The 18,580-nt window shown below is 38.3% G+C and overlaps 1 protein-coding gene across 4 annotated transcripts; it reads right to left on the bottom strand.

Annotated features, from left to right (window-relative positions):
- Nucleotides 1-279: 279 nt before the first annotated feature.
- LOC114553789 (natural resistance-associated macrophage protein 2) lies at nt 280-17,997 on the bottom strand. Of its 4 annotated transcripts, none has more exons than XM_028575143.1 (17): nt 17,782-17,997; nt 14,665-14,749; nt 11,016-11,152; nt 10,632-10,751; nt 9,245-9,364; nt 9,033-9,139; nt 8,842-8,912; nt 8,688-8,755; nt 8,412-8,567; nt 7,896-8,054; nt 7,650-7,736; nt 6,796-6,915; nt 6,551-6,700; nt 6,335-6,408; nt 5,731-5,884; nt 4,737-4,789; nt 280-356 (listed from the first exon to the last, which is right to left on the bottom strand). In XM_028575143.1, exons 2-17 carry the CDS (start codon nt 14,696-14,698, stop codon nt 323-325), a joined length of 1,644 nt encoding a protein of 547 aa, XP_028430944.1. In that variant the 5' UTR covers nt 14,699-14,749; nt 17,782-17,997; the 3' UTR covers nt 280-322. The 4 variants fall into 4 exon arrangements, with proteins under 4 accessions (XP_028430944.1, XP_028430945.1, XP_028430946.1 ...); XM_028575144.1 differs by lacking the exon at nt 17,782-17,997 and adding an exon at nt 17,621-17,713; XM_028575145.1 differs by lacking the exon at nt 17,782-17,997 and adding an exon at nt 15,036-15,144.
- Nucleotides 17,998-18,580: the final 583 nt, after the last annotated feature.

The raw sequence follows: 18,580 nt of genomic DNA, 5'->3' as shown, positions 1-18,580 counted from the left end.
TCAAAAACCTGATGTAGTTTACGGTCACAGGAACCTAAATCCTTTTGACATATTTAACCATTATTTGCATAAACATTATTTAGCTGAGTTTGCTGAGACCTTTGCGATGGAAAACATCCATCATTGGATTAGACACTGGCTGGTGTACCACACAATGTGAACTGTAAGGACACTTTAGAAACCCGTTAGGCACAGAGAGGTGAAGACAAACATACTGGCCGAGCTTCAGTGGTCCCACACTTCTGTCGGGTCATCAGTTAAATATCCGCTCACAATGAGTCCTCCTATCTCTCAATCAGATTATCAGTATCCATGTCACTCATCAAGAAAATGCCTGTGTGTGGTGACAGTTGCATCTGAAAGAGAGAGAAGAGATGGAGATTTTATTGGTGAGGAGAGTGCTGTCTACGGACGGTTAACTCATCACATGAATCAGCTTAGCATTATTTTATCATTCATGAGGACAACCTGAATTATAAAAAGAAAGAATTCATATGATTTTGCCACAATTTATATTGATTACTAGCCTAGAAATCTAGACGCACCCTAGCGGCAGCAAATGTGGGTCTGGCTTGTCAGGCTAATTGATTACACCTAATTCTCGAATTCTCAAAGTGTAAAATATAAATTATAAAAATTAAGAACATACTCTGACCCTACTCTGTTTACCTGGAAAGAAAAAACACACAACTACATACATCTACATATAGGCTAGCTTTTCTCAGGCAATATAAACCTAGAAACTGCAGATACCCAGAATGACAAGTGTAAGTGGTTTACTGTATTGCAATTTAGAAAACATATGCGAAATGAAATATGTAATACTAATATGAGGAAAAGATCACAATCAATGCTGGGTTTTGATTAGTTGTGAATATGGTCCAATCAGCTCACAATTTGAATTTGATTGTTTTACAGATTAATTAAGGGTGCTCACCTTGGGTCAAAGTGATACTTTCCAAACCCAACTTTCCTCATTTAATCCTGGAAAGTCCTGCAAAAAAGCATTTCTATTGCCTACCATAATGTTCTATCAACCCTGGCTGTATAAAGTAAAAACAAAGAACAATAAACCATTGACTATAGACCTACGGAAAGGTGCAGTAGCCAAGTATCAGTCCTAATGACCTCGGCATCACAAGAAGTAGAGGAGGGCGACTAGGCAAGGTGCGATTTCTGTTTTTGTTTATTTTATTTTTTTCTTTCTTTTCCTCGAGACTGCGGAGGGTGGGACATGGGGGTTGTTCTTGTTCATGTGTGTTTGTCTGTTCCGTTTTTGTTGTTTAAATAAAAAATAAATAAAAAATTGATCTTTAATCCAGGAAAAAAGGAATGTATACGGTTTAAAGTGTGTCCAACACATCTTGCTTATTTTACATTATAGCAGGATGTACAGTAAGACAAGTTACGTTTTGTCACAAAACTGCCACAAAACAGAAACCATTACCATATTTTAACATTGTTATTTTCAGGAGAAAACGTCCATCTTAAAGATGCAGTAGGTAAGACATTTTTAAAACAACTTTCTGTCATATTTGCTGAAACTGACCCTATGTTCAAGTAGAACTATGAAGCAGCTCCTCTGGCACCACCTCCAGCCTGTAGTGAGATTTGCAAAAATCCACAGCTCCCTGTTCAGATGCACCAATCAGGGCCGGGGGGCATGTCAATCACTGCTCATGTACATGCATTCAGTCTCCCTTGTGGGGGGAGGGGCTTAGGAGACCGTTTTGGGCTTAAGCAGAAAGAGGGGGAGGGACTGAGAAGTTGTCGATGTTCAAATTCTTTGGCTAAAGCCCAGATCTTCACAATCCTACCTACAGCACCTTTAACATAATTCTCTAGTCATTTTTCAGAACATGGTCCTTTTTTTAATTACCTTTTTAATATAATTGTCTTTCTATTTAAAACAGTTAAAACACATAATGCATGAATCCTTTAAATATTCAGACAGAAAACGCCAACAAATGTCCACATATCCATTATTTCCCATTTATTTTGAACACATGGGGTGCTTTATCCAGTAGCAAGGACAGACACTTTTTCATTCAATCCCAAGAGTATAAATGAGTGATAGCTTCAGTGTATACTTTACTGGTTTACTTTAAGGTTTCTCTGTAAGAGTTTAAATGTGCCTTTGCCATGTTTTTTCTTTTTTTGCCAGTGAAGTATTCATGTGACACTGTATGAAGTCACAGAAGCCTGAAAACCTTGAGAAACTTTATGAACGCTTTTGAGAACTCTGAACCGGAGTGCTGAAACTGATTCACCACACTGCGAACATTAAAAATCAATAACTTCTGAAAGAACCTGAGATCGTTAATGTGATCACATGAACTGTATGCTACACAGTTCATTTCGTTACTACATAACGGATACTTGGATTAGACCAACAGGAAAGCTGTTGTGCTGTTGTCCACATATTAATTTCTACATCAAAACTGCTGCTGCTGCTAAACTTGTGTTTAGCCATGTTAGACCGATACAAAGCTGTGTGAAGGCAGATTGTGCTGTAATCTACGGCACCCGATAGTGGAAATGATGGCACTTATTTTAAATTAAAATATGAATAATTAATTTTACTTAAACAAGTTTTAATTCTCTTTGCATTGTTTTACACTACACATACACTTAAAAATAAACTACCAACGTTGAGAAGGGAGAACAAAAACATTTCTGAAGTTAGTCTTAAATGAATGAGTGCAGAGCGCTAGGCACACTGTAGCCTAATTAACAGATGCACCAGAATTATATTTGAATTAATCTGTTTCAACCTTATTTTATTCGGAGCTGTAGCATTTTTGAAATATAATTCACAGAATTGCTGCTTTCGAGGGTTTAACGATAGATTACAGACTGTAAATCCCTCTGAGACAAACTTGTGATTTTGAGCTACATAAGTAATCTTGACTTCCTCTTTACTTGTTTTGACTTTTGTTTTTAGTTCTCCTTTAAACAGCTTTGTCATGAAAATAATTATGACAACAACATTATTTTGAAGCTACCACATCACATAAATGACTTTCCTTCTCTGCATAGCAGTATAAATAAGTCTCAAAGTTTTCAAATTATAACCATATGTATTGCAATATAACATATTACAATGCATTTCTATAAAGCTTTTACCCACAGACAAACAATACTAAATAAAATATGTGGAGTAGAGGTTTATCATGGTTTCACTAAAGAAAAGCAAAAACAATCCAACACCTAATCTCTCAGTCAAGAAGAGATTAAACAACATCTGCATCAACTGCACAGTGCTACAAACTTATCTTCCTTCACAGTCAATTTTAATTCACTGATAAGCTCATAACAGAACTCAACAGATTTTGCCTCATCCACAGACTTGGTTGTATTGACCAGATGTCCACTCTGTACTTGTACAGAACAGAGACAGACAACTGGGATGTGACAAATGAAGTACAAGCATAATTTATGCAGGATACCAAAACTTGCCACTTTAGCTTCTTCGACATGTTAGACAGGGATCAGCTCACAATGTCAAAACCATGTACCAAAATGTTTTTTGGTACATTTTGTTTTTTTCACACAATAAGGGGCTGGATATCGTTTGGTGATTTTGGTAGGTCTAACATAACTGTCCTGTGAATTATGTGACAATGATATTCTCTTAAAAATATGAATTGCTATTGAAGTGTTAGATGCAAAAATCCAGTGAATCAAACTGCTACAGAGACGGTACAGCTAAATGAGATGAGGATGTTGAGGTAGACTGAGTGGCAATAATTAATGAGCATCGCCTCCTTCCACCAGGACACTGGGAGGTAAGAGGGCTCACAGAGAGCATGGTACAGCTAGCATAAATACATGTCTTAGGGAACAAGGGAAATAACCAGGAAGAAAAAAATTAAAAAGACCACTACTTCAGGTAGTTGGGTCAGTTCTTACTTAATGGAAACAACGGTAAAATATGAAAGAAACGGCTTCAATCTAACCTCCACAGCACATTGGGCAGAAACACAGCAGCCATTATTGTTGTACTGCAAACCTTGAATCTTTCATACAATGCGTATGTTATCTTGCATTTATGTGATCAAACTTTTTTTTTTGTTTCATTATTATTTGAATTGTGGCAATTCAAATGGGCCTTTTCAAGGTTATTTGATGCTGAATAACCTTTTGTAGCTACTGTATATTATGCGTTTCCTCAGTCATGCTCTGCTTCTCCCACAGGCAGGAAAATGTCAAGTTAAACCCAACTCGTGGTCTCAAGTCTAAAAACATTAGAACTTCGGTGTAAAATCTAACTTTTAATTGATATCCTCTGTCATTCTCCTCATGACGACCACAGTGTGTGAAAACTGTCGGGAATGTCTTTCACAAAGATGTGGTGAAAATACAAGCTGAGCTGCTATTTCTTTTTTTAAAGTGTAGATAGCATTTTATAAAAATGGAAAATCTGGTTTAAAGATACAGATACATTGGGTTATTAATCAATAGAGTTACATGTTGTATAAACCACTCCTGTCACAGTATGCTGCTTTACAAGCAGAGGTGAATATAGATATTTGCCTCTGATACCCAGCCCGACACAAAATAAACATGTGACATTAGCAGAAAATGTGCTTTCAAGATCCTACATGATCTAGAAAAGTCTTGGTTGTGTACATGGCTCAGTGTGTCCAAGAGGAAAGAGGAATGCTGGTGGTTACTGTCCTGTTTGGCTCAGGATTTTACTCAGACATCCTCTATGAGCACAGCATTTTGATTGCCCTGCTGCCAAAGTCCAGGCAGGAAACCCCAAGGCAACCAAACAGTGCCATGCCTGCAGACAACAACACAGGAGACAGAAGTCACACTTATGCATGAAATATGTTTTTAATATTTTTTTTTTTAACTAAAACAACAGTGAGACAGAAGACCTCAATACACCAAATGCAGTCCATTTTCAAAATATAATCTAAGTTTACTCCATCATCATCCTGCAAACAAATACTATTTAAAGCATTAGAAAAATGTCCGATACATCACAATTAATAAAACTATTTTTATATTTATCTTTTTGTAATTATGTTATGGTCAGGTTAAGTTTAAAAATATGGCACCAAATAGCAGAATGTTAGGCAATTACACTATTTTACCTTTACATCAGCTTCAAAATCATTTTGATTTTGATTTAACAGGGAGAATTGCTTTTGTTTGTGCCATCTTGCTGTTGGACCAGCGAGTAGTTTTAACTATGTCTTGTGTTGTTCTCTTAATGTTTGGCTGTGAAACAAAGTTGTGGATCTCTAGTTTTTGATCCTAATAATGTAATTGTAACAAATGCACATGTACAGCTATCCATATTTCATTGTATAAATTGCCCTCTGCAATAAAGGGGCACCAAATAGCAGAATGTTAGGCAATTTGCTTAAGTAAAGTTTGATTTTGATTTACTTAAATTGCTTTTGTTTGTGCTTGTGTATGTGTGTGTGCAATTGAAACAAATTCAAGTATAAAGATTAGACATGTATTCATTGAAATTTAGTTTGAAAATTGATATTTAAAAGCCCGTCTGTAGGCAATGTACTATAAACACATCTTTGTGTAAAAAAAATCTTAAAGAGCAAGACAGACTGAAGTAAATAAGATTAATTTAAACTTAGTAGCAAGTTTATACTACTGTACTTTGTCAGAGAATCATTGTCTGCATTAAAAAAAAGTTTACAAAATGTACTAAAAGTGTCTGAGAAATGAATGTAGTGCTGCAGTAATCCTACTCACCAGGTAGACTACAAAGCACAGATAGGCTATGGAGAGCAGAGCAGCGAAAACATAGAGCAGCACACTGTTCAGCGCCGTCACGTAAACCACCACAAAGTACATGTTGATTGCACAAACCAACAGGATGACGATACCTCCGGAAATCTTCCACACCCTAAAGAAACAGGCAGTTTATTTAGACCATTGAGAAACAATGTTTTTTTCTCAAACTAACAGTCTCCTGGTGTCCTTCTGACAGTAACACTGAGGAAATTCCTAGTTTGCGTAACTCAATCTTGGCCTGTCTAAAAACAACTTTGGATGTGTTTTTTCATAAACAGCATCAAATTAAATTATGAGTCTACATGTCTGAAGAAGGTGAAACGCTCAATAAACATCGTAGTTCATAATAAACTTGTCTGGAACAGAGTCAATCAGGTCACATTGAGCAAACAAGTTGCATTTGATTTGTCGATGAATAACTAAACACAAAGAAATTCACCAACTGGCTGTCGAACCAAAAGAGATCACGTCTTTCACTTTCTTAGTTTCAACTTGAATGGACTTTGATCCTAAAACACATCCTGAGGAATGAATGATAAAGAAACGTATATCTTTCACTCACATTCCGTTTGCAAAGTCGTTCATTATGGATGTCAGACTGGTAAAGGTCAGAATTGGGATCAATGCAAATGGTAGCTGTTGAATGGAAAGTCAAGTCAAAGTGAATATTTTCACAGTATTGTGTAAAACACAATCGGACAGAGTAAGAGAAGGTTAATGTTATAGATTTTTTTGACAGACTTAATTGTGAGGGCTTTCTTAAATGATTCTTCCCGACCTGCATGCTTTGAAGCACGTTGAGGAAGTCGTTCATCCCGGTCAGATGCTGAACATCCTGAAAAATGGCTACCAGCAATGTAGGTATGATGGCAACGGAGCGGGTCAGCAACACCCGAGCAAAACGGGACCATCGTAGGTTCAGGAAACCCTTTGCAAACACAAAAGTAAAAACATGAGCACACACACTTTTCTTTGTTTTAGTGTTTACCCGTTTCCAGGTATATAACCAATAGGCACTCTTACCTCCATGACAAACTGCCCAGAGTAAGTGCCTGTCATGGTGGAACTCTGTCCAGCTGCCAGGATCCCTATTGCCCAGATGTAGAGGGCTGCAGGCCCAAAGACACAGCCCAGGACCACTCCCTGAACAAACAGACATACCCACAGAGAAATGAATTATCTATCATCAGTGGTTGAAATGCAGGAAGGAAGGGGAAAGCTGTTCAAGGAGTAAAAGTCAGTATGAAATATTCATTATTTTTTCATCGTCCGTCATTTGTCTTTTACAGAGAGAATGAGAGCAGCAGAGAATAGTAGGAGAACATAAGTCTCATGTCATCGACATATTCTTTATGTAGCTCAAATGGTAGTAAAACTCTAAAAAAATCAAGAGCATCCGGCTCTTGATTTTACCAGAATATCCTACATTATTGTGCCATACATGAAATGCACTTGAATAGCATTTATTTAATTTGAAAAAAATCTGTGAATGTAAAAACATCTTTGGTAGTTATCTTAACTTTCCAGAGTACCTCAGTCAATCATGCACATATTGCATAATTTCCTGTTAGTATAAATGGTTAAGTATGTTGATTTATTGTATACTAACTGCAAAAAACAGCACAATACAGATTAGTATATAACATATACTACATACAATTAGTATGTAGCATGGAATTGGGACACAGCTCAAATGTCTGCCATGAAAAGGTTTGTCTCTTTTCCATACGACATAACTTGTTGTATGAATATAGTATAGAATTACTAAAATAAATATACCAAAAGGAAGTGAAAGTACCAACAGTAAGTGATGTTATATGTCCTCCGACGTCAATACAACTGTGATTTATTGTTGTTGTGGTGATGACCAAACATACCCCTTTGTAGATGTCCACCTCCAGTGTGCCGTTGTTGAGAGGGAAGAGACCTGAGTGAGGGCTGCCGGTTGCATTGCACTCCTTATTCTGCAACCAGGGACACACCCACATAATGAACCACAACTTAAAGCTCTGGATACTGCGTGTCAGCAGCACTTATCAGAAAACAATTATTCTACTGTTTCCATATGAAAGACACAGGCTTCAGCAGTAAAGAGGAGTGGATTCTTAATATTGTACACCCACCATTTCAATATTAGTTTTCCCGTAGAAGGCCTGGGCAAAGACTGCTACGACAAAGACGTTGATGAGGAAGGAGACGAAGAGAGCGACAGTTGACTCGATGAAGTAGTACTTGTTGGCTTCCTTTACTTCTTTCTTATTTTTGCGATCGATGTCCCGAGACTGGCACATAAGGAAGTAAACAGGAAAACTCTCAAATTTCATCCAACACCCAAAGTCTGCTTTAGGAATGTTTTAAAACTGCATTCATACTGCTGAGCTTATGGGTATAATTCATACTGTGTATACTTTGTGTCAAACAATGACAAATATGCTGTAACTTTTGTAAATTGTATAAAAAATATGGATGGAACGGCTAATCAGTTTATCAAAAATTATTGACAAGAGTCAATTTGACATGAACATGTATTTAGAAATACTCCAGAAACTTGAAAAAAAGTCTTCACTGGTTTCTGTGTTTGTCAAAAAGTTCTTCAGCTTCTCCTAGAGTCAGTGACAAGTTCTAATATGCTTTTTAACCTTGACCAGCGCTGAGTGCAGGTAGATGTTGTGGGGCATGATGACGGCGCCTACGATTCCCACTGCCTGCTCCAACTGCGGAGGCCCACAGCCGGCACAGTACGGCAAGAACATCCCCTTCAGCAGCTCCCCTTGGTCTGGACTTACCAGCACGTACTACAGACAGGCAAAAAAAAGAGAGTCAAACATTTCATGGTGTCATAAACGTCTTGGCAAAAACTCTGTCAGCTGTTAACAAACACTTTAATTATATTGGAAACTGCAAAGTCCTATTACCTCGTAACCAAAGCTCAGAGCCATTACGGTGATGAGGAAGCCAAAGAAAGCTTCAAGTTTCCTCAGGCCTACAAGGAGATACAAACTGTATCAACACGGAGATGCACAGCTTCTTTAGACATTGATTGATGAGTAAGTGATGGTGTATCCGTACCGTATTTGTCTAGAAAGAGGAACACAAATGTGTCTGTGATGGTGATGAGGACTCCTGCCCACAGTGGAATCCTGGAGGAGAAAGAGAAGAACTACAGTAACTCCGTCCTCACCATCATCAGAAACAGAGTCTTTGTAAATCTTTAAAAATGTTTGCAGTCACTTTTCATGGACAAGCAGTGAAGAAGGTACCTGCCCACAGAGAGAAGGTTGAAAGCTATGGCACAGCCAATGACCTCCTGCATGTCTGAGCCAATAATTGCCAGCTCCACCATCAGCCACAGGATGATCCGAGGAACCTGAAAAAGAAAAGAGATTTTACACAAGTACAATCCCATGCATAAAAAGTTAATGTACAACAAGAAAAGAGAAGTTCATGTGTAATGAGAGTAGGGAATGCTCACCGTGGGATATTGGCGGTTGCAGACTTCAGCCAAGTGCATCCCAGTGACGACCCCGAGGCGTGCAGCTAACCTCTGCAACAGCAGCCCAATGACAGTGGCTCCAAGGAGCACCCATAGGAGCTAAAAAAAGAAGGATAAATTTAAAGATTTATGTAATTACTATAACAATAACTTATTTCACTAGTAAATTGCTGTTGAACGACAAAAACAACCACCAGATGGGAAAAGGGTATTTTACAATTAATGTGAATGCACCACGAGGCTACCTGTTTTAAGTGAATGCACTGTCTGTGTTGTTTAATTCCGACAGCGGCAGCTGCTGCGCTGCAGAGCAGACTCTTAGGTCTCGGTGTTGGGATCCTCTACAGTGAAATACAGTTACACTTTACACTGTTTAACGTTAACTGTCAGCATTTCTGATCATCTGTTTCCACTTCATCAAAGAGGGAAAGTTTATGAATAACCGTGTTTAATCCAGCTGCTAGCTAAAGGTAGGCTAACGTTACATGCTGTCAGGTGTAGTGTCAAGTCAGACATCGAAATGAGGCACATACATTTTCGTCCTTATTCGGTCTTGTTACTACCGTTTAGGTCGGCATATTTCGGTACCCAACCCTACTTAACAGAGTCAATATAGCGTGCAGTAACTTCTAAATCATTGTGATTACTCACTGACGGATAGTGATCACCGATTGATGAGACAGCGTTTGCACTTTGGTTTCAATAACAGGTCGGCGAGTAGCACTCTCCAAAATATGCTTAGCTCGTAGCTGGTAGCTCAAGCTTGATGTGCTTCGGTGATATTTTAATTTGGCTTTACACAATGTGCAATTTCTTTCAGCCGTCCATGAGTTTTGGAAAATAAAAAGCTCCATTTATAATTGTGTTGCTGGTGCATTTCTCCATCATGCCTGCAGCCAGCAGCAGCAGGAGGATGTGTTAGGAGGAAGTATGTCAGCTTGATGATAAGTAACGGTGCGGCAAAGGGTCAAAATAGTAGCCTGTTAGGCACGACGTGAAGCAGAGTGAAGTGAAAATAAATTAATAAATGGCAGCATCCGATTAAAAAAATTAACGCGTTATGCTCGGCCCTTAATCGCGTCGCGATTAACGCGTTAATGCTGACAGCTCTAATAATGACACTTTTAGGGAAAAGGGGAGAAGATATGTATCGTTGTGAAGAGAACAACAAAAATCTGTGGAACCACTTCCTCAAATATAGAGTTAAAAAATAAAAAAGCTAAAATAGATACCAATCAAAAGGACACTGTATTATGGTTCACATTTTGTCCTAAACCCACATCCATTACCCAGCAAAGTAAACTTGCAGAACAGCCATGTTTTGTTTGGATGTCTAGATTAACATGTTTTTTATACTGTATATCACCTTAAAGCCAGCTTTAGCTCCAGACTGCAGGTCAGACTCAATGTTCCCTGGATCCAAGTAAGCAATGCTCATCAGAAACCCTGGTCCGGTGAAGGCCCAGAGCTTACGGAAACTGAACACCTGAATTGAGGGACAGCAGAATTTCATCATTATTACCTATGTTGTAATTTGTAGTATTGTTTCAATTCCAAAAGAAAATGTGTTTTGATTCCCAAATCTAACAAATTCTAATAAACTGTCCAACAAGGATAAAAAGGATTATATTTGATATTTCAAACAGATAAACCCAGCGACTACATTCCGTACATGATTACAAATGAACCAAAATTTTAAACTTCAGTTTTTCTGCTTATTTTACATGAAACAGCGGCTGTGAGACAGTACCTGGCTGACATTCTCGGGAATGGCCACCTTGTCTTCAAAATATGTGGAGAAGGGTTCATCCTGGGCCACTGGTGAGACCGGAGGAGAGATGGAGCTGAACTGGTTAGTCTGGACTCCATCCTCCTGAGGGGAGTCTTCTAACAAAACCAAAGAGGAGAAAAACTAAAATTAGTGATGAGAGAATAGTAAGAGTAACATAAACAGAGAAAAAGTTATCCACTGCTGGAACACTAATAAGTCTTCCATTAATTCCACACTTTCTGTATCTCAAGGCAGGTGCCATTACGGAAAATCTATTTTTTTTTCTACCTGGATAACATTCTGATCAGTTACGATAACTTTTCACGGACCCATTCAATGCTGAAATTTTCATGGATGTGACACAATTACTGCAACAATGTGCTGTTGGCCCTGCAACATTATTTGAGTCACCTTATTGTATATTATGGCATCTATCTCATGGAAAATGAAGAATAATTTCTAGAGCTCTGCTGTGCTACACGACTAACACTTTTGCAAGTGCAACCTTTGCTTATTTTCAACAAATCCATAACCAAACTCTCCACTTAAAAAAAAAGACAAAAAAAAACAACTTTCTTCTGAGCTAAACTAAATTTTTTTATTTACGTTATAAAAAGAAAGAAAGTGGGATCTCGCTAAACTGGATTTTCTTTTATAAATTAGGCTGCCTTCTAAAGAGAGACCAGTGAGATTTTAAATTTGAACAGAGATACAGCAGATACATGCAGAACAGCAACAGCTCTGCAAATAAAAATAAACCAAACCAGACATTTCTAGCTGTCTTAAATAACTTGAAAGAGCACAAAGCACAGCTCTATTAAATCTTTAGTCAGAGTATTGGAGACGTGTGTGAAGGAGCTTTACTGCATACACTTAAAGATTAAGCCATTTGAGCCAGTTTAATGACCAGAAGCAAACATCGCGAAAACCTCACTGCTGATAAGCAAAAAGCAATTTAACCTCGCTTTCAAAACTGCTACATAAGTGATTTAGTTCAATTTACATGCGCTAGTGCAGTGACCGTTAAAAATGTGCCTGTTTGGAACGGGCTGTTTACTCGGCCTGTGGTGTTGCTGCTTGTAGAATTTATCAAAACCAAAGTGTACCCCAAAATGACTTACAGAAGGACCCTTAACCACTTCATATGCAACTCCACTGTATAGCTTACTATCTATTGACTTAGTGTAGGCTACTTCTACATCAGAGGAAGACATAGGCACAAATAAAGAGCACCCACTGAGCAACCACGTGTGCCAGACTGCCAGTAGGCTAAATTCATTTAAAATTAAACATTGCAATTGGTGCTAAGTGGAGCATCTGTCATAATGTGATTGGTTATGTCGCTGTCAGTCCCCTGCTCCATGTCCTATCCACCAATGGACCTTTTTCACAGCGCACATTTTGACTTGTCATAGTAGGAAAAACACAGCTGAAATTGATAACCTTAACAATGGTTCAGTTCCATCAAGTGTCCCAGTAAGCTGTTTCAGTGAGTCAGCATGTACAATACCAGGACCTCTCCTAAGTGGAATATGCAGACATCATTATTGGATCAACGACATCCACCACCAGTGCAGAGAGTTCTTAATTTCCAGACATTAGAGTCATGGACTCATGGCAGTGCGCTACCCACCTGGACCGATATGAGAGCTAAACAGCACATATCTGCGTTCATCAACCACCAGAACCGGACTGTGTATGTATGTGTATACGTGTATATGTGTGTATGTATGTATGTATGTATGTATGTATGTATGTATGTATGTGTGTGTGTGTGTGTGTGTGTGTGTGTGTGTGTGTGTGTGTGTGTGTGTGTGTGTGTGTGTGTGTGTGTGTATGTATGTATGTGTGTGTGTGTGTGTGTGTGTCGGATCGTTAACGAATTTAACATTTCAGCAGAGGTGTTCATTTCCATACAGGTTTAGTGGCTTGACTGTTAACGGTGAAGTAGAGGATTTGCTTTGCGGGGGTATTTTGCGACTTAATTAACCCGACCCAGGGTCAGTCTGATGAAAACTGATGTGTCTGCCCGGTTCAGCTCTGAGATTTGCTCGCATTGCACAGCGCTCTGAAGGAATAATCTCAGAGATTAGGCTACGTTATGTTCTGCCAGCTCACAGCAATTCAATACAATAGCAGGAAAAGAGTCAGAGGCGCTGATGTGCAGGTTACCCCCCCAAACACGGACACACATACCTGATACGTCTCGCTTTATAAGATAGATAGCCTGCCTATAAGTGGCATCACGTTCTGCCTGCACTTGTTGTAGTTTGCATGTGTGGGATTATGAAACATTACATTACATGTCATTTAGCTGACGCTTTTATCCAAAGCGACTTACAGTTGCTATATATGTCAGAGATCGCACGCCTCTGGAGCAACTAGGGGTTAAGTGTCTTGCTCAGGGACACATTGGTAGATGTATCACAGTGGGAATCGAACCCAGATCTCCCACACCAAAGGCAGGTGTCATATCCACTGCGCCATCACCACCACATTTGGGAATTGTCGTTTGTTTATTCAAAGTCAAAGACAGTCCAAAGTAGTGCAACTTTGCACATTTTTGTGGGTCTGGGGTGTATGTCACATTTTAGCTGCCAAAGCTCTGCTGCTCTCTGTCTCTGGTCCTCAGTGTGAGAGGGGGAGTGGCCAGCGGCTAGAACGGCAAAAGCCAATGTGTGCTTCTTTTACCTATATATTTAACGATATATTTTGCATTTCTTACTTCTTATCAAACATCAAAATTGGCACTGCACTTACTCGTGCCCGTAGCAAGACACCTGTCAAGTTTGAACACACACACACACACACACACACACACACACACACACACACACACACACACACACACACACACACACACACACACACACACACACACACACACACACACACACACACACACACACACACACACACACACACACCTGAAATTATAGATAGATTTGCTCAGTAATAACCTGTGATTTGGGCCACATCATTCAAATCTTAAAACCAATGACTCCATCAACATCAGTTATAAGAACACAATTAAAGAAAAATTATTACAAACAAAAGACTAAAGAATATTCAATATTTACAAACTTAAATCTACCAGTAAACTATGTGTACTACTCACTGAGTTTGGACTTTTCATCCTTTCCTCCCTTCATGTCCAACCCACTGCTGATCCCAAAGTCCACTGTTCCCGAACAGTGACTCGGCTTTTAAACGACACACGACGATCACTTTTTTTGTCATTAGATGTCACAACGACATCACATTTCTATAAATGACCCGCAAAGAGAGGGACTTGCCCTTTACACTTCAACGAATCACACAGCAACACACAAGCAGTGATAAAGTTCACAAAAGAAGCAAGGGAAATTAAAAGCATTTTGAAGGAATGAAGAAAAGAAATCTTCCTTTATGTAAATATGTTGAGCATGAGGTTTCAAAAGTTAAACCATGGCGCTGTGGTTACATGCATCCAATACAAAACGTTGTTTTAAGCTGCTCCGTCAACATTCATACTGACACAGAATGTGTATTGCAGCCTGACCCGAATGCCCAGAGTGTTTAACGTTGGAGAACATGGCAGGTGTGTCTGTAATGTGATGGTCATGTTTCTGTTATCTTAAGCAGTTACCTTCGAGGAGGTCTCCGTCTTGCTCGGCCTTCATCAGGGCAGGCTGAGGGATCCCTGGGAACTTGAGGGATGAATATCAGCCTCCCTGGAATAAGACAACAACAGTTACATAATCTGAAGGTGCATGAAAGACGTGAGGGGAAAAACAGTAATTATCACCTAAGTGACGCTTTGCTCTCTAAACTAACAAGCTTAAATGACATGTCATCTTTTCACATGAGGAACAAACAACTTGAACAAAAGACATGACTGTGCAACACTTATTATTCTTTCCCCCATCAATAGCAACAGAATTCACGAGTCATAAAAATGACTAAGCAACATTAACAGCATGTGAGAGGTCACTCACTAGATTAAAGAGAAGCACTAACCGGAAACCTTGAGTTGACCACTGGCGTCAGAGTTTCACATCCACCTCGTGGATCCTTCCTCTCACACACAGATTCACTTCTTAACTAAACTTACCACCCAAAAGATGAAATACAACACCTCAGTCCAGCCAGAAAACTGCATTTTAATAGCCCCACATTCTGTGAGACAGAGAATGTAGCTCCTCTAAAAGCACATGACTATGGGACCATGTGAGGTATAAGACGAGCTGAGGCAGCAGACGGAGCAGCTTTCCCAACAGTCAAAGTTTCCATCAGAGTGCCACTTCCTCTGGTTTACAACTTAACACATGCGCTGAGTAACGGGCCATAAGGTCCTTTGTACCTGTGGTACTTTTCTTAGTAGCAACAATTAATTTAACAAAATTAGAATTCAAGTAATACTATTGGTTACCAGCAAAATATGTGCGGTTTCTAGTATAAGAACCACATAAACCCCTAAAACCTCATATGTCAAAATGAATCAACCTTTCCACAAAGTTATTTTGAAATGACCGCCATTTTTTTACTATAAAGATATTACTATAAGAATATCAAAATAAGGTTTTTCCAACAATACATTGAACTATATGACTCTCTACTACAACGAAAAATTATCAGTTGTCCACAGCTCTTGCAATCGTCTGTGCTCCTTTTTTTCAGATTTAAACAGAAACATTTTCAGTTGAGATAAGAGAGTGTCAGCTAAAACGCAATGATCATTCCACAAAACAAATATACCAAAGAAAGTTTTATGTAACTTGGCTGCGGGACACTTCAGTTTTCTTCATCTGTTAAGGCACTCGTGTGTCCTCATGTGGCTGCAGGCAGCAGTCACAGTTAGTGAATGAACACACTACAAATAGTACAAAATGAGGTTTCAATTATTATATTATTGTGGCTCATAAAGACCCATGATCAAAACCAAGCCAGCTATGATCCTGAACTAGTACAAATGATCCTACAGTTTAATACCATTGTCATTTAGACATACGTGATGATCACGGGTGGTTCAGGTGCATCAGTTTGATTCAATCATTTTTCCAAAACTCAATCAAGTCCAAACAGCTCTCAAACGACCATGTGTCACACACCAACATAAGTACTAAATGAGATCCCTGTTAAACACACCCTTCTAATAACAGTTTATTCAGTCAGCCGTGTTACAGGGTTCAACACAAGGACTTTATCTTAACTGTCTGTAACTTAAGATAAAATGAAAGAATAAAAACATTCTTTTGGAGGATGGTGGAAGTAATCTCACTAGATCAGATCACGATCACTCACAATGTCGCACTAATCTTGTCAAACACCATGATCAACCATGTTTATGTGTGGTGATAAAAGAGTTAGACTCTGACAATGTTTTCCCAGCAGCAGCTAATAATTTGGTAAAACTGAATCCATATAATACGCTAAACATTATCCAATGACAGCACTCAGTATGAAGTTCAGCAATTAAAATTGATGTCATCAACTACATGATTCATTTTGACTTTACCAAATGTTCTAAAGTTAGATTGGCCAAGGTTGTACATGCAAATTAAAAATTGGTAAGCCTAGTAAGAAACCACACTACTTGATCATCCATTCATCAAACTTCTCCAAAAAGCCTTGGCCTCAACAAACACGATAGAGGCCTAATCTGCACAGAACAGCTTTTACAATCACTAAATCTATGACAACTCCCAAACTGGCAAATTATCTCTAATGTTACACCCCTCAAATGATGGCCCTTGCAGGGTTTCATACCCCATGTAAAAGAAAACATAAATCTCAACACAATAATGCCAAAGAAAACTGATTCAAAATGTTAAACAAGAATCCTACATGACAAACTAGATCTTCTTCCTGAATTAATACAAAAACATTCTTACTATTTTTTTTTAAAATGAGAACTCTGCAGCTCCACAAAAATATAAAACCCTCCATCTCCAACGCCAACACTGCTATGTTTAACAATAATAAGCATTCAGCTGTTCTAATGGTTAAAAGAAGAGTTATCTCTGGCTCTGTCTAATCAGGAAATTTAAAAACTTGAAGAACATGCACACACCTCGGATATTTGTTAGAAGGAGATATAGAAGATATATAATATATAAGATATTTGTTTCCCGTGTATCCCATTCACGGTTACATTTCAGCAACTAACACCTTAAACTTGCCTGACAAAAGGACAGAGGACCAAATTCAGTTAATTTAGCTAGGGTATGGCTGTCAAATATCCTACTCTAGTAGAGTAGGGGTTTCCAGCACAATATCATGTAGTTAAGGAAAGCAATATTAATGGGTCAAAACTAAAAACTCCAGCAACACTTGTGGTATTAATAACAGCATGTTGTCCTGTATAATACAACTTACTCTGATAATGTTTAAATACTGTCAATTGATTTTACAAACTCCCAGAGTAAGTAACGTTAGTAGTAAAGAGCTAACCTGAACTTCAACTTTTGACCTCTCGTCCTGATAACTTAACGTTAGCTAGCTACATGGTGATGTGGCTGCAGTTAAACCAAACCTAGCTAAAAAATTAAACCAAGCCTGTCCGCTAACTAACGATGTATGTGAACCAGAGCAGCCTTCATCACCTTTAAACCCTTCCAGCAAACCCGATAACATAAACCCTGGTGCGCCAACACTGTCGATCTACAGTGTGATATAGCTAACAAGTTCCCATGGTGTGTTAGCTGTCCTGTTGGCAGCGGCTATAACGTGACGCTTATCGTCATAGTATAAAAAACGCCCTTACCTGGGTACACTTTATGGGAGGGTTAAATTACAGGTTGTGTTTTGACGATTAAAGCTGCTTTTAAACTGACCCAATATGTGTAAATTTAAAGGTAGCTAAGTAGCACGTTATCAAGCTAAATTCTGCCAAAGTCGTATCATCTTTCCATATCAACTGTAAGTTTAAGACTCAATGCGCATGTGCACTAACACAACTGTTCTGATTGGTCAATGGGTAGAAGAAAAGTTTGCCCTGGTTTTAGCTTGTCAGGCGGTGCTGACGGTCTTACTCTAACCCTATGCTCTAACCATCTCAAACAACGTTATTATGTTATTGATGCATTAATGCGTAAGTAGCTAGCATTTATATTGCTGTAGTTCAGATGGAGCTCATTTAAACTATTTAAAGCGTTGGGTAGTTTAATCTATTTAAATGCATTATATTTTTACATGATCATCGTATGTTTTGAATGTAAAATCTTAACTTGTAAAGTAAGTAACGTTATAGTATCTTTTTCAGTATTATAATCATATGTATGTGTATTAATTTGTTTGTGCTTCTGTCAAAGCATTTTGTAAACTATTGTTTTTAGATATAAATAAAGTTCATTATTATTATTTTTGTTATTGTTGTTGTTGTTGTTGTTATTGTTATAATTATAATATTAAAACGTCGAATAAATGTATTAGATTAAAAAGTACAATATTTCCTTCTGAATTGTCGAGTAGAAGTATATAGTCGTATAAAATGAAAATACCAAAGTTAAGTATCTCAACTGTGTTAGTTGCTTAAAGTGAAAGTCCTTAAGATTTCAGTCCAT

This window comes from Perca flavescens, chromosome 4, assembly GCF_004354835.1.
Source record: "Perca flavescens isolate YP-PL-M2 chromosome 4, PFLA_1.0, whole genome shotgun sequence".
In the NCBI taxonomy this organism is placed as follows: domain Eukaryota; kingdom Metazoa; phylum Chordata; class Actinopteri; order Perciformes; family Percidae; genus Perca; species Perca flavescens.
Note: the sequence above shows the minus strand (reverse complement) of the source record. Positions and strands in the feature narration are given on the sequence as shown.

Bases quoted from the DNA above. Each gene is read 5' to 3' on its own strand.
- LOC114553789 (XM_028575143.1), bottom strand. From the start codon at position 14,698: ATGAAGGCCGAGCAAGACGGAGACCTCCTCGAAG. The intron at 8,756-8,841 runs GTACGGATACAC...ATCTCCTTGTAG, and splicing joins CCTCTTTCTAGACAAATACG to GCCTGAGGAAACTTGAAGCT. The intron at 6,916-7,649 runs GTATGTTTGGTC...CTGTTTGTTCAG, and splicing joins AGGTGGACATCTACAAAGGG to GGAGTGGTCCTGGGCTGTGT.